General features: G+C 41.5%; 2 protein-coding genes across 3 annotated transcripts; one reads left to right on the forward strand and one right to left on the reverse strand.

Annotated features, from left to right (window-relative positions):
- Window positions 1-4100: 4100 nt before the first annotated feature.
- On the forward strand, window positions 4101-4850 carry LOC135503401 (glycoprotein-N-acetylgalactosamine 3-beta-galactosyltransferase 1-like). The gene has a single exon (XM_064796961.1). It carries the CDS (start codon window positions 4101-4103, stop codon window positions 4848-4850), a length of 750 nt encoding a protein of 249 aa, XP_064653031.1.
- Window positions 4851-5033: 183 nt separating this feature from the next.
- LOC135503052 (ethanolamine-phosphate cytidylyltransferase-like) lies at window positions 5034-12208 on the reverse strand. 2 transcript variants are annotated; one of them, XM_064796335.1, is made up of 11 exons: window positions 12128-12208; window positions 9901-9943; window positions 9556-9601; window positions 8779-8940; window positions 8427-8493; window positions 8004-8121; window positions 7635-7779; window positions 6913-7133; window positions 6515-6589; window positions 5910-5998; window positions 5034-5438 (listed from the first exon to the last, which is right to left on the reverse strand). In XM_064796335.1, the coding sequence occupies exons 1-11, from the start codon at window positions 12199-12201 to the stop codon at window positions 5333-5335; spliced, it is 1146 nt and encodes a 381-aa protein (XP_064652405.1). In that variant the 5' UTR covers window positions 12202-12208; the 3' UTR covers window positions 5034-5332. The 2 variants fall into 2 exon arrangements, with proteins under 2 accessions (XP_064652405.1, XP_064652406.1); XM_064796336.1 differs by lacking the exon at window positions 8779-8940.
- Between the last annotated feature and the right edge of the window lie 1805 nt (window positions 12209-14013).

A 14013-nucleotide genomic window follows, 5' to 3' on the forward strand; every position in this document is an offset into this window, starting at 1 on the left:
TAATAGTACCTGAAGTGATCGATTTCAAGGAGAAAATACACTGAAAACAACTTTTCAGGAACAGAAATAAGATCACATTGTGAATAATATAATACAGGTGCGTGACCTATAATAGCTACTTGTACACAGTCTTTACATAAAACAGGGAGCTTGCGCCAATCTCGTCCCAAACGGTGCAATATATCTGCGGTGTTGAATGTTGATCTCCTTTTCGATTTTTCTACCGGAACAGACCTCAACTTCGAGATATTTCTGCGTCTACCAACCACTAAACGTCACTCTCATGCGGTAACAACGGCTGCAACATTCTTGCTGGATGTGGTTTATAATTAACGTTCTCCACTTCGTGATATAGGCCTGATAGGTTGATAATTGGACCGCTGTATAAACCCTGTTTTCACAAATATTCCCCGTCAAGGTTATAGGGGTACTCATCACGCAACTCTTCTCAGTTCATGCAGTTTCATAACATACTTGCACTACATTTACAGTAAGTTCAATATCAGATTTATGACGGAATCTGGATGGAAGTTTGATTTTTTGTCGACAACGCACACCACGCCTTTATCTTAAAGGACAGCACGAATTCGTTAGATTTTTGACGGGTTGTTTCTGTCGACTCGGAAACATGAGGTAGGTGAAGAGAGACGCCGGTGTATTTTAGCAATGTGAGAAGGGAAAGTCCGGGGAAACATAAAAGTTCTTAAAGGGGTAAACCGTTCGTAATTACTTGTGGTCCAGTTAAATAGAAATCCATTAATACACAATGCCGTAGGCCCTAGTGTAGTTATTATGAATAAAACTTTGTTTAAACTTTCATGGTATTAATAGTATTTGTATATCAGCCTACACAACGGCAATGTTGAAATTTATATTTGGTATGAATTTTCGCAATTGGACATCCTTAAATTCAATTACAAATTCAATTTTTTTTAACGAACGGCGTAGGCTATGCATAATAATTGCAGTACGGCATTGTGTATAACTGCATTTCTATTTTCCTGGACCACTTAGTAATTACGAACGGCGTACCCCTTTACATGCACCCTGTAACCCACCCCGGAGAAGTAGCACTACAAGACTTGGGCTTATTATAAACCGCGAGATGCGGAATGCGAATTCGCGAGATGTCAACATTGGTGGGAGTACCATGCGCCACAGGATGTATTGCAAATATGGAACCTGAAAAGGCGAACATTCATGAGACCGAGGCTGTAGTAGGGAGCTATCCTTGTTTTGATTGGCCCATTGAAATAGACACCGCTCTGGGACGTGTGGAATTTAACCTAATTTATATATAATAGCCTAGTTTCGATGGTCAGACTATATATCCAGCGCTATTCTTAGGGATGACCAGACGTTCACCAGGTGCATTCCCTGTGTTATCGGTCAATCTTGTGTATGGTGACTTGTGCCGTCAGGCGTAACGTGAAAATAATCTTGATACATGCAGCATCCTGAACCTCGTCAATATATACTCGCAGTATATGTTGATAAGTTGCATAAACCTTTGTAGTCAAGATGAACATGCAGTTGCATGTAACCTTTGCATTGTCTCCGGCCCTACTATCATTGAATGAAGAAGTGGACAGCAGCATTAGAAATGGTGATTGTCATGGTCCAGGGAAGTAGAAAATCTTGTGGCAGAAAATAATGATTACTCACCACGCGATTTATAATAAGCCCAAGGCTTGGCTTGTATCGAAACAAACCAACAGAATGCTAAATTTTGCATCAAGGTCGCTCGAAAATTACTTCTATATTTGGTGATCCTATAAAAACTGCGGGTCGGTTCATGACCTGGCACTGGCACTCTGGCACTGGTACTGGCAGCGTTTTTGCAAGAAAATACAACAAAATATAGGTTTTACATCCCATAAAAGGCAATTGGTGAAAACCGATGAGGAATGCAGCTTATTGTGACCTTTAAAGGCATGATTGATTTTTAAAACTTAACCGAATTCCTTTCTCAAGGCTTCCTGTATGGGCGGTTATTTCCGCATAAATAGAGGTTGTCTCAAATAGACATTTTGTGTCGTGTTATGACTCGAATAGACCTTTGGTGGCGCTCGTTTTAACGGAGACGTACCTGAAATAAACATATTGTGTCGTATAGTATCTCAAATAGACATACACTCAAATAAACGTTTTGTGGCGCTCGTATCTCAAATAAACATATATTGTCGTGTTTTCAGCTTTTTGTTAATAACTAAAATAGACGTTTGGTGTCGCTTTTCCGCAAAAATGGAAGTTCCCCATATAGACGTTGGGTGGCGCTGGCGCGCGGCAATTCTGGAGCAAGTTTGGAATTTGTTTATCTGCTACGACGATATTATTGTTATTGCTCTAAGCAGTGCACATGGCTATTTGCGCGCGTATCTTAGGAAAATCGAGACTTAATATCATTTCATTTTAACTGTAATTGGATTGTCAGTGTATTTAGCTATGGCAGAAGAAGAGAGAAACAAGCGGAAGCGTAAGATGGTGAACCTATCGCTGTTGCCGTCGTTAAAATTGATTCCAGCGCCACACAACGTCTATTTGGGTAACTTCAATTTTTGCGGAAAAGCGCCACCAAACGTCTATTCGAATTATTAACAAAAAGCTGAAAACACGACAATGTCTATTTGAGATATGAGCGCCACCAAACGTCTATTTGAGTGTATGTCTATTTGAGATACGACACAATATGTTTATTTCAGGTCTACGTTAAAACGAGCGCCACCAAACGTCTTTTTGAGTGTATGTCTATTTGAGATACGACACAATATGTTTATTTCAGGTCTCCGTTAAAACGAGCGCCACCAAACGTCTATTCGAGTCATAACACGCCATAAAATGTCTATTTGAGACAACCTCTTCCTGATGTCGGTCAGTAATTATGATGTTTAGACCATTCTTGATGATATCACTGCAAAAAATAATTTAGAATTTTTCCTCCTTTTGTGCAATTTTAAAAATGAAAACTAGAAGGGAAGGTGACTGGGCAGCTGACAGCTGGTTAATATTGCCCTTGATAATCAATGGTCCTTTAACTGATCTGATTAAAAATGGAAACAACTCGGCCAACTCAAGTTCAACGGGGTAGTATTACGGTGCTGTTTTAATGGATTTTAATTCGATCAACTCGACAGCGAGGCCAACGCTACCTCCATTAGGCCTATTCGCCTTATAACATAGTCAGATAAGTTTCAGTGATAACTCAGACAAATGATGTATGTATAACACGCATTCTCATATTCTCATGACCACAAACATCATAGCGAATACACCCCGGAGAATCAATTTGGGGGGAATACGAACATCTTCTCAGGCCTTCCAGTTTGCCTGTCCTGGGAAAGGAAAATTTATTTGTAGCCCGTGTTGGAGAGGTTTTCACGAAAGTGAAAAATCTCAAAAACCATAAGGTTTTTTTCAAATTACAACCCATATAATAAATAGTGAAAGTTTCCCTAAATCAACGCCTTGAAATCTTCGCCATACTGGACTCCAATGCAGTCCACTGATTTCGTCATCCTGATCGTCCTTCCTCTGTACCCTGGATGTGTTGTTTCTCTTTCAGATCGACACTTTCGTACCTTGCCCTGGTCCTGACCTCGCTCATCGTGCTGACGGTATATCTGCTCATCCACGATGAAGCGGCAAAGGGAAGGCCGCTCTTCGCAATGAAAAACCGCCTAGGATTAGGAAAGCACGGTAAGTTTAATAGGCGCGTCGCAAGCAAAAATGCGAAGGCAATTTGACAGGAACCCCAATTGGACCTGATTTGCTATGCGCACGCGATCGAGGATGCAGACACTTGGGTAAGTCGATCGGAACAACCCGAGATCTATATCCTGAATAACGTGTGCCGTCACACGATTCGTTTTACGTCACAGATTTGCTTCCTTCTGATTCAGTGATTGGTTGAAAGTTTTGCTGATGTCCACTGTGTTGTACGAAAGGTTCAGGAAAAAAGATTTCGCGCCCCGCCGACTCGGGCCTTTGCGAAGGAACCAGGAGGTTGGTTCTCCCGGAATTAATCACAGTTTTCTTTTACAGGTAAGCCAGTCACAACAGCTAAAAGGAAACCCGTTCGTATTCTCTGTTGGATTCTGACAATGCCCACACACTACGCAACCAAAGCAATTAGCGTGAATGAAACCTGGGGAAAGAGATGTAATCGTCTGCTATTCGTCTCAACGCCATCCAATCAGACGACAGATCTACCAATAGTGACCTTCAACCTGAAGGAGTCGAGGTCAATTCTGACCAATAAAACCATGCTCGCATTTGAATATGTCTATAAGAACCATTTCGACGAGGCTGATTGGTTCATTAAAGCGGATGATGATACCTATGTCATAATGGAAAACCTGCGCCATCTTTTAAAGGACACCGATCCGGAGAAAAGGATTCATTTTGGCCATCAGTTCAAGGAGAAGAACGACACTTGGTTCAGCGGTGGATCGGGGTATGTTCTTAGCAAAGCCGCGCTGCGGCGCTACGTGACTCTCGGGCGGAATAACAACACGCTGTGCCCGTGGATATACTCGGAGGACTACTACATGGGCTACTGCATGGCTGCTTTGGGCGTTACCAACGGCAACACAGGAGATAAAAGCAGAAAACCGAGTTTTCTTCCTCTCGGTTTCGGGACACACCTGTCCAACATAGCTGCAGTCGACTGGTATAAAAGAATTTCAACGTCTGCCATAGAAAATGGCGACAACTGCTGCCACAAATACTTGATTTCTATCCACTACGTGTCGCCATTAGAGATGCATAAATTGGATTGGTTGATTTATCATTTAAGACTGCATCGTCCCTCCTCCCGGCGTCGCGGAGACAGGGATTTCCTAAATCTTTGAAACCCCCCATATATCTACGTACGCACTATGTATATATATATATACTATACACATATAATGTTTTCCGGAAAAGTGCGGCGAAATAATGTTTGTGTTGGCAAAAACCTTTTTAAAGGTTTTTCAGCACAAAAACCTCCATTTCATCAACAACCATAACACAGACCAAATAAGTTTAAATACTATAACAGTAGTTCATTTCCATTTCCATAAGTTTACAATAATGTATAAACACAAACCCGAAGAAATTTATATACTATAGTTCATCTCCAGTTCCATAAGTTTACATGGTATATATATGTACTAATTTGGCACTTATTATGAGCTCTGACTAACTATCACCCGCCCCACAAACCCCAACTGAACCAAAAACAATTCTTTCCTGATTTTTGCATTGAATTTGTAATGATTAAGAGACTGCCTAAAACGGCCGCTGCTTTCATTTTGGTCCACCCTGCATACATCCATCGTTAATGTTGCATGGGCTAAATGTACCCCGTCTCGGATGACACCTCCATCCGTTTCTTCAGTATATTCTGGGCTGCTTCTTCCTTCCGTTGTTTCTCCGCATTTCGTCTCTCGTACAACGGTCTGAAAAGAAAGAAATAAGATTTGTTTGAAGGACCGATGTGGTAATTCAGTGGCAGCTATTACTAAACTGTAAGCTGCCAAAATAAACTTTCTTTTGCCGATAGGAAGAAAAATTGAAAAAGCCAAAAACCTTTGAAATTGTCATCTCGTCGGAAGGGTGCTATGTCATGAATGTTGCACCCCTTAATTTCTATTACACATTTATGTATGTTTCTCCAATTACAAAACATTCATCATGTATACGAGAATTTTCGAGATTGAAACACGTATCCGAATAAAGTTATTTCCTTAAATATGCATATTGATTACTGTTATGTTTGCATTTGAAGTCAGCACGATAGCATTTAGTTTGCCCGCGACGCCGGCGAAACGAGCTCACATCTTTGTAGAGGGATGGGCTTGCCGATCTAAACAGCATTCTAAGAACCAAGCGAAGCACGCCCACTTTTCTGCCACGTCCTCCGTCCGTACCTGTGAGTGACTATCCGCCAGATGATGTCCTTGGTCCTAACCGAACTTCCACTCTCTAACATCTTGAATATACCCATCTTCTTGGCCTCCTGCAAGACAATGTCAATTACGTCTAAAACGACATTCCACATACCACATACAATGAGCCACATTCTGCATACCAATAAGCAAAATTTCACTGGAAACGAATTTCGTAATTTTACTACATGTAGCTTTATTCGAAAGCCGTAAACACATTTTGTTGGTTCTGACGTAGATAGAACAAACACCCAAGACAAGACGATCGTTTCATGTCATTGGGAAGAAAATGGTTGGTTTGATCAAATATCGGTATCTGTGATTTTTACACTCCGAACGCAGAGGACCTGCCTGCATGTCGCCGAAGAGACTACGAATTGGTGGCTAAAGACCATCAGCGCCGCCATGAGGCACCAACTGGAACAGCGATAGCTAATGCAAAGATAGACGAAACGTAGGATCCGAACAGGAAAGACTAAGTTAGCCATCTCAAGGCCGATATCGTCCCAAGGCATCGTAAAGAAGCCTGGAACCAAGGAAATTCGGGCACAGTACAGAGTAGAGAGGTAATCTCTATCAGCATTTACCTCAAGGGGGTCAGCTGCACCAATCTTTGACACCGAACTGCCTATATTGGCATCTCCACGGACAACAAGAGATATCTGAAAACAATCCGAAAATGCAATACCGTCAATCGAAATAGGGTATCGGCCAATGGCACCCCAGTACGCCGCACACGGGGTACGCAACAAAGCTCAGGTCAGTGCCGCTCGCCAACTCTGAGTCTGCCTCACGATTGGCCACTAGTAATGGCAACACACTGGCGACCAGGCGTGTAAGAGAGACAACGTAATTTAAAGAGCGTGGTCGTCGATTTTCAAGCATGATTTCATTATTGAATTAATTCTGCTGGTTCTAGTTTATATAAAACTTTCTTACAGTTTCCTACGGTCATACGGTATGATAATGCGATCAATACGTCTACCTTATTTGTTTTTAGAAATTCGGGCGTCAGATACTCCGGCGCTCCAATAAGGACATCACTGACGTATCGCAGGGACAGCAGGTTCAGCGCCCGTTCCAGAAGGCCCATAATGGGAAAGTTTAGCCCCTTCTTCTCCTGGATAACGCAATCATGATACAAGCCAACGAGAAGGTACCCGCCCTCCTTGGACGCAGCTTCCAGGAAATTAACATGACCGATGTCTGAGGTCAGGGGTCAAGGTCATTGCAATACGCAGTCTGCCGACGAGGTTTGTTGCTCGACCGCACGGACGGTCATATTTTGCCTGCCCCAACAACTCTTGTGCACATGTACATTGGCACATCCGTGCGTGGACCAGTTTTATTGATAGCTGGATGGTGGTCAACGATCCCAGCACTATTTTATCGCCCTATGAGCGATGGCAATGTACATGTGCCGTGCCATTTGTTTTCGAATCGACCAATCACCACACGCGTAACATAATCTGTCACGTGGTAATAAATTGATATAAAAGTGTGTTTACTTTCGGCTTCTTGAACGAAAACCTTCCATTTCGCATTCACATCCGTCGCTTTGAAGATAGGGACGGCGGACATGGCCGGTAAAGAAGTAGAAATGTCTTCTGGAAATCCTCGCATCCTTCGTTTCCCGGCCATAGAATGCGCCGCGAGCTTTCAGTCAATTTTTCTTTTATTTGGGTTTACACAATTTTCAAAGGATACGAAGCAGATCGTAGTTGCCCGGTGCGTACACAATCTTGTCCTCTGGCTCCGGCCGCCGCCCCGTCGAGAAACTCTGGATGAGATTGGCAGTGACGGGAACGTCGTTGTTTTTTTGGAATGTTTTGAGTTTTTTCAGGTCGGCATCCTGGGAAGATGAGAGAGGGCATTTGCAATAACTCGAAGATTTGAGCCAGCTTGTGCGAGGATTTTTTTCAACATGGCCTGCGAATTATAAGCAACTATTCGCCCACATTCTATCCTACCCGCACTGTTACTAATTGTCTGGACTACATGTACTTTATAAGTGACAATGTGACTTGACTAATGTACTGGACTGCAACTCACTAATGATGTGACTGGACTACTCACTGATGATGTAACTGGACTGGATTCTCTCTGGCTGGCTAAGCCATGGTGTGTTTGAGTCATCAATAAGATTCGACCAACTAAGTCCGTCGTCGAGATGAAGCTTGTTCGCTTGAAATTCCTGAAATTGATATTCAAACAAATCTAAAAAAGCATGAAAGTGGTAATTGTCGGCTACGTCACGAAACTCGGCATTTCTCCGCCCCCAGGTACACTGGTGACCACAACGCTCGAATGTACGCAATGAACACACCACTCATTTATGAAGACCTAATTTTCTTTGCGCCAATTATGAAGTTAATGTCTCATAACTTTTGGTTTATGTATCATTTATCAATCTGTAAACGATCCATGCTTGTCTCCAAAAGAGGGTTTAAATTCACCGAGAAAGAATTCTGCGTCAGTTTTTTTATCGGAAAAGCTTACTTGAATCGGCCGGCCTGTCGAAGGTGTTCATGAGTATCCCGGCCGTCAGCGGTGAAGCTTAGATCGTCTGCAAAAGAAGAGCATTAAAAGAAACTGGGGACACCACACCATCATCTCAGTCACGTCACGTCTCGGACGGGATTCTCGCCGGCTACTTCTCGCAATCTGCGTGAGGTGACAAGATCCAAGAAGAACTTGTCGTCATTTATTGTGAGCAAGATAGAAACGTCTGTCGAAACGAACTTTCCCTTTGAGTTTTTCCATTAAAAATATATTTGTTCAGAGTGTATTTCAAAAACGATCCGAATTAAAAGCCTGCTACGGGAGGATGCAAATATGACCGAAAACTTACCGCCATGCACAAGAAAATCCGCACCGATGCTGTCTAGTAGTGAAATCGGGTTCATATAGGGGGCGTTCTCGTAAACCTCGTCCACCCACTTGATGGCTCGGGCAATCTTGCACCTCTCCTGTTCATTGTAGACGGGCGGGCCTTTGTTTTCAGAGATCAGATCTGGGGGCGGATTGGAGATAAAAAGTCCTCAAGCAGAGGCAGACAATATGGCCGGACACTTTTCCCAAGGGGACATTTTCTACTTCTACAGTGGCATAAGCCCCATGCATTTAGGAAAGCCAGTTAACCACACAATAGAGCCGATTCGACTACCGCCTAGAAGTCCGTTATCCTGACCACACTCTCGCTACCGGTGTCATTTCTAAAATATAGACATCTGCATTTGCGCGCAGGTTCTTGTTGATTTTATGATGACTCCCCTAGTCGCTCTGGCTAAACCAGGTGAAAGTCAGTACGATTTAGCAACATATCGAATGCTGTACATTCGGCCACGTGTCGCGTCGGTGCAATTTTGATTGAGCTACTTCTGTCAAACTCTCCGATCTAGCTATGCCGTGGTATCTCCCGGCAAACTCGAATCGGGGAGTTTATACGGACCCAGACCAGACCAGAACAGACCAGATCACATTTAGGCCTACGCGGCAGACAAATCTAGTCCGATCCGGATCGATCTGCATGTAGATCTGTTTGGTCCCGTGTAAACGGCCCTGGTTGTCACCTGAATTGGTGATATCTCTCGCCATCAGGAGATATTTGCCTGATAGAGTAACTTACGATCGGGATGGAGTCCGACGATTAGATGGTCGCCGAGTTGTTTCGCCTGAAAATCAGGAGGAGAAACTGTTGCCCAAGGAATTTTTTAGACAATCGGACAATTTGGGGAGACGTTGGTAAGTCCACCCCTTTCAGCGAACCATAACATGCAGAAAAAACTAAAGAACGCCCTCTATTGCCAATTTACCGAATCAAAAAATCCATGTAAAACTTACTACAGCATCAGTGCTCAACTTTACACGAAATGTTTAATTCATCTTATCCTAGATGTGCAAAATCTTTGGTTATTTTGGTGTACACATGTACTAACTAAATATACATGCTTTCTAATTCTCCACCGCTTACCTGTCTGCATGCATTTGCGTGGCCATAGTGGACCAAGTCAAAGCTGCGAAAGAGAGAAAAACAAGAGCATATCAAAAGAAAAGAATATTTCGAAATTTTAGTACCAGGATGCTTTTCAATTATTTTTGGACAATAAGGGGAACACTGAGCAATGAAAGTACTCGAAACCATGCACTGAACGGGGCCCTTCATACGCGAGAAGCGAGGAAGAAAAATGCTTTTACTGAAAATGATCGCAAGGTAATTTGGCCAGCCGAACGATGAACTGGCACATTTTTTTGTCCTGTTTTGAGAGCCGCTTGCTGAACAGCACTGAAACTCAATCATAAAAGTCTTCCGGAGACTTTACAACAGATTAGCCAATCAGAGAGCAGTGACGTCATATTGGACGCGCATAATTAACAATGGCGGAGTCTCGCTCTCGATTCACTTTCTTTTACAAACTCGCGTTTTTGTCAATAATCGATGAAGATGTATATACACGTGTATGGCAAGCCAGAGTGGACACAATTCGTATTTTATATCCTTATATATTGTTATTTTATGTGGATATATATTCATATTTTATGTCCATATATATTCCGACCAATCAGAATGAATTTCTTTATATGCACAATAATTCATTTTATATACACATAAATTCCATTTTATGTCCACATAAAATCCGATTTTATGTCCATATAAATTAGATTATATCTACACATAAATTAGACCGGACGAATTTATCACCACATAAATTCCCATTTTATATGGACATAAAATCAGCCAATCAGAATGCCGCTTTATATGTGCTTGTATATTCCACTTCCGTATTACCCGCATAACTTAAAGAAACAGCGCATCCGATGTTCTATCTACAGAATCGATGCATAGTCATATTATCCAGAGGAAGCAGTAGCGCAGTGGAAGAGAGTTTGCCTCATGATCAAGCGCGGGCCGCGAGTTCGACTCCCGGCCAAGTCACTGCTTGGTTCCCCAACTGGTCGAGTTCAACTTCAAGTGAGCGGCTTCTGGTTGCTCCTGGCTAAATCTCACGCCCAACTTGTCACTTTAAAGGGGTCTGCCGCTCGTAACTACTTGTGGTCCAGTTAAATAGAAATCCATTAGTGCAGTTATTGTGAATACAAATTTGTTTAAACTTGGTATTCATAGCATTTGTATATCAGTCTACACAACGGCAATGTTGAAATATATATTTAATATGTAATTTGGCAATAGAGCATTTTCAATTCTATTACATGGTGATTATTGCAACATTTACTACAATTCTCCAGGAGCCCGTAATTGTGATGGTCTATTTTCCGGTTCTGTTATGAGTCATTTACAGTTAATTCCCCCACGACAGACGGAGTGCTATGAAAACAACTGAAATAGTATAGACACAGTGATGTTTATTTGTACATGATATCATGATTATAGTATTTACAGGCTACAGCTGGGATATTTCATCGACTAAGCCCTTTCACATCTTTGTGTCACATACCCGTAAAAAACTTACGTGTGTTGTTTTATGAAGTTCAGTATGATTTCAAAGATTTCAAAGGCGGAAGTAAAGTCTTTGATTTCCAGAGAATAGACCCCCACCCTTGAAATTGGCATTCACTTACGATTTTGAATGAGTTCTAATTGCTTTAGGATTTCATATTCTAGCCAAAAATGGTGGTGCTTGCATGTGGTCAACCCTCAATACAGACAAAATTGAAATTGTGATGACAAGTATGGCGTCTGACTTCTTGATTTTTCATCCTCTCTTTCAGGGCCTTTTATTACTTGATGATTAATTGCCTCCTTCATTATCAGATTATGCTTTTGTGATGAAGCTAACACACGTAAAAGGCTTTATAACTGAGCGACTGCGACAGTTTTTCGACGAATTTCTATAATCTTCGCCTCCGCCAATAGTGACTAAACCGCAAAGGTCCTGGCGATTTGAAACAGAAAACAACTTTTAAACAAAGAACGCGTTCACTATCTATGGCTGGGCCTATACCCAATGCCATAACCTTCCATTACTTATGTTACTGGTATGGCTCATATACTAGTCATCATGTTGATCTAACTTATAGTGCAATGCAGCTACCCTAAGCCATAACATAGCAAAACTTCACCGGGCCAGTTGCTTTGCTCAAGCTTTGCTTGACTCAGTCAAAGGGCCTAGAGAGGTTGGAAAATTCTTAGAGTAAGCTGCCTCTCAAAGAGAAAATCAAATGATAAACATAAAACATACCATCCGTCAAGATACATCCTAACTTTCTTTTTATTTCCTCCATCTTTTCCGACCGCCATTCCATCGTCCGCCATAACTGAACTGCCGAACCAACAACGCCAGCGCCAACCCAATTCGACCTCAGATCAGATAAGAAATAGCTAAATATAACTCGATGTATCCAGGTGGTTACCAATGGTAACCAGAGGCTATAGTTTCGAATGCAGAGATGGTAAGAGACATATAAAACTCAACTGTACCATTATCTGATTATAGGTGTATAAAAAACAAAAGCCCGAGGAGAGATAATGTTTGCTCTGTGGAAGTGGTGTAGAAGATGAAACTCATTTCTTTATGCAACGTACAAAAATATGCACGAACTCGCACGGATCATCTTGAAGCCATCGATATCTTAATTGATTAAAAGGGATTCTCAGATTTAGTAGTCCAGTTAAATAGAAATCCATTAGTGCAGTTATTGTGAATACAAATTTGTTTAAACTTGGTATTCATAGTATTTGTATATCAGTCTACACAACGGCAATGTTGAAATATATATTTAATATGTAATTTGGCAATAGAGCATTGAAAAAAACTTTGTAAAATTCTAAATTCTGAGACACATTCCATTAGGTTTAAAACTGGAACATATCTTAATAAGACTATATGGGATTTAAGGAGTAATTTACTATCACCCGAGCAACAGCAAGCTCAGGTCTGACATATCACTTATTCTCTCCTTTTTAACTACATGTATACTCTGTATTTTGTACTATAATCTGTGTTCTGTATTTTGCCATAGTATCCTTGTATACATTAAGCACAATAAATATTATATATTAAATATTATTATAAATATTATATATTAAAGCTGAATAGGGCCTACATTAAGTTTTCAAATTGCCAAATTGGAGGCCAAGGTAACACAGGCTGGTGCATTTTAGCCAACACTTGGTATCCTATAGTCCTTCAAAATGAAAAGAATGTCAATTTCAGGGGTGGGAGTATCCCAACCTCGAAATTGGCATGACTTAATCGTTTCTTATCTAAGGAGTTCTCATTGCATTCGGATTTCAAGTTCTAGCCCCATGGTGCTGCTTATGGTCAACCCTTGGTAACTGCAGAGCTGAAGGACGGATGATCACCTTGGCGGGACTGAATCCTCACTGAATGATATAGCTTCTGAACTCGCCCCAGTGCCGAAATTTAAAAATGTCGTTGTAAGGAACGAAATCAGCGCCTCTAGTGTCAAGATTTATAATCTCCGAACAGACGCAATTTTAATTGATTTTTCATCGTTGCGCCAATTTTAATAAAGGTATCGAACGAAAGTCACTTGAAACTCGCCAAAAGTGGTACTACATCTCCAAATTGGCATTAAGGTCAATAATTTTATTATTGACATTGATTGCTAAGCTTTACAGACAACGCACGTCAATCCCTTGACGAATCCCTTGACGACCCACTATCAATTCCGGTGATCACTTTTGAACACCGAAATAAATCACTTATTGAAGAAGTAATGGTGTTCTCCTTTGTGTCTACACCAATGTTCTAGTCTTGAACACTAAGATCCATGTGTCCACACCAGTGTTCAAGTCCTGAGGACTGATGTTATCCATGTATCTACAACAGTGTTCTAGTCCTGAAACACTAAATGATAGGCGAGATCTGGCAAAAATTGCACCACAAACATGATGGGTAGAAGGTTGCATGTCCCGGGCTTGCATGTTCCAATTCAAATCGAATCAGCCAAGATATCGACAGACTTTTGCAGCACCTGTAACCCGCAGATACCAGTATCTAGCTAGATGTTTGTAACACCTGAAGGTTGCAGATATAAAAAGATAAAAAATATTCGCAGATACACTCTTTTCTGAAATTCATTGCAAAGCACGAGGTATATC

This window comes from Lineus longissimus, chromosome 19 (assembly GCF_910592395.1).
Source record: "Lineus longissimus chromosome 19, tnLinLong1.2, whole genome shotgun sequence".
Taxonomy (NCBI): Eukaryota; Metazoa; Nemertea; class Pilidiophora; order Heteronemertea; family Lineidae; genus Lineus; species Lineus longissimus.

What these genes read in the sequence shown, in the direction of transcription:
- LOC135503401 (XM_064796961.1), top strand. Translation starts at nt 4,101, where the DNA reads ATGCCCACACACTACGCAACCAAAGCAATTAGCGTGAATGAAACCTGG.
- LOC135503052 (XM_064796335.1), bottom strand. Translation starts at nt 12,201, where the DNA reads ATGGCGGACGATGGAATGGCGGTCGGAAAAGATGGAGGAAATAAAAAG. An exon ending in ACGCAAATGCATGCAGACAG is followed by an intron (nt 9,602 to 9,900) that starts GTAAGCGGTGGA and finishes CCTGATTTTCAG; the next exon opens with GCGAAACAACTCGGCGACCA. An exon ending in CGACAGGCCGGCCGATTCAA is followed by an intron (nt 8,122 to 8,426) that starts GTAAGCTTTTCC and finishes TATCAATTTCAG; the next exon opens with GAATTTCAAGCGAACAAGCT.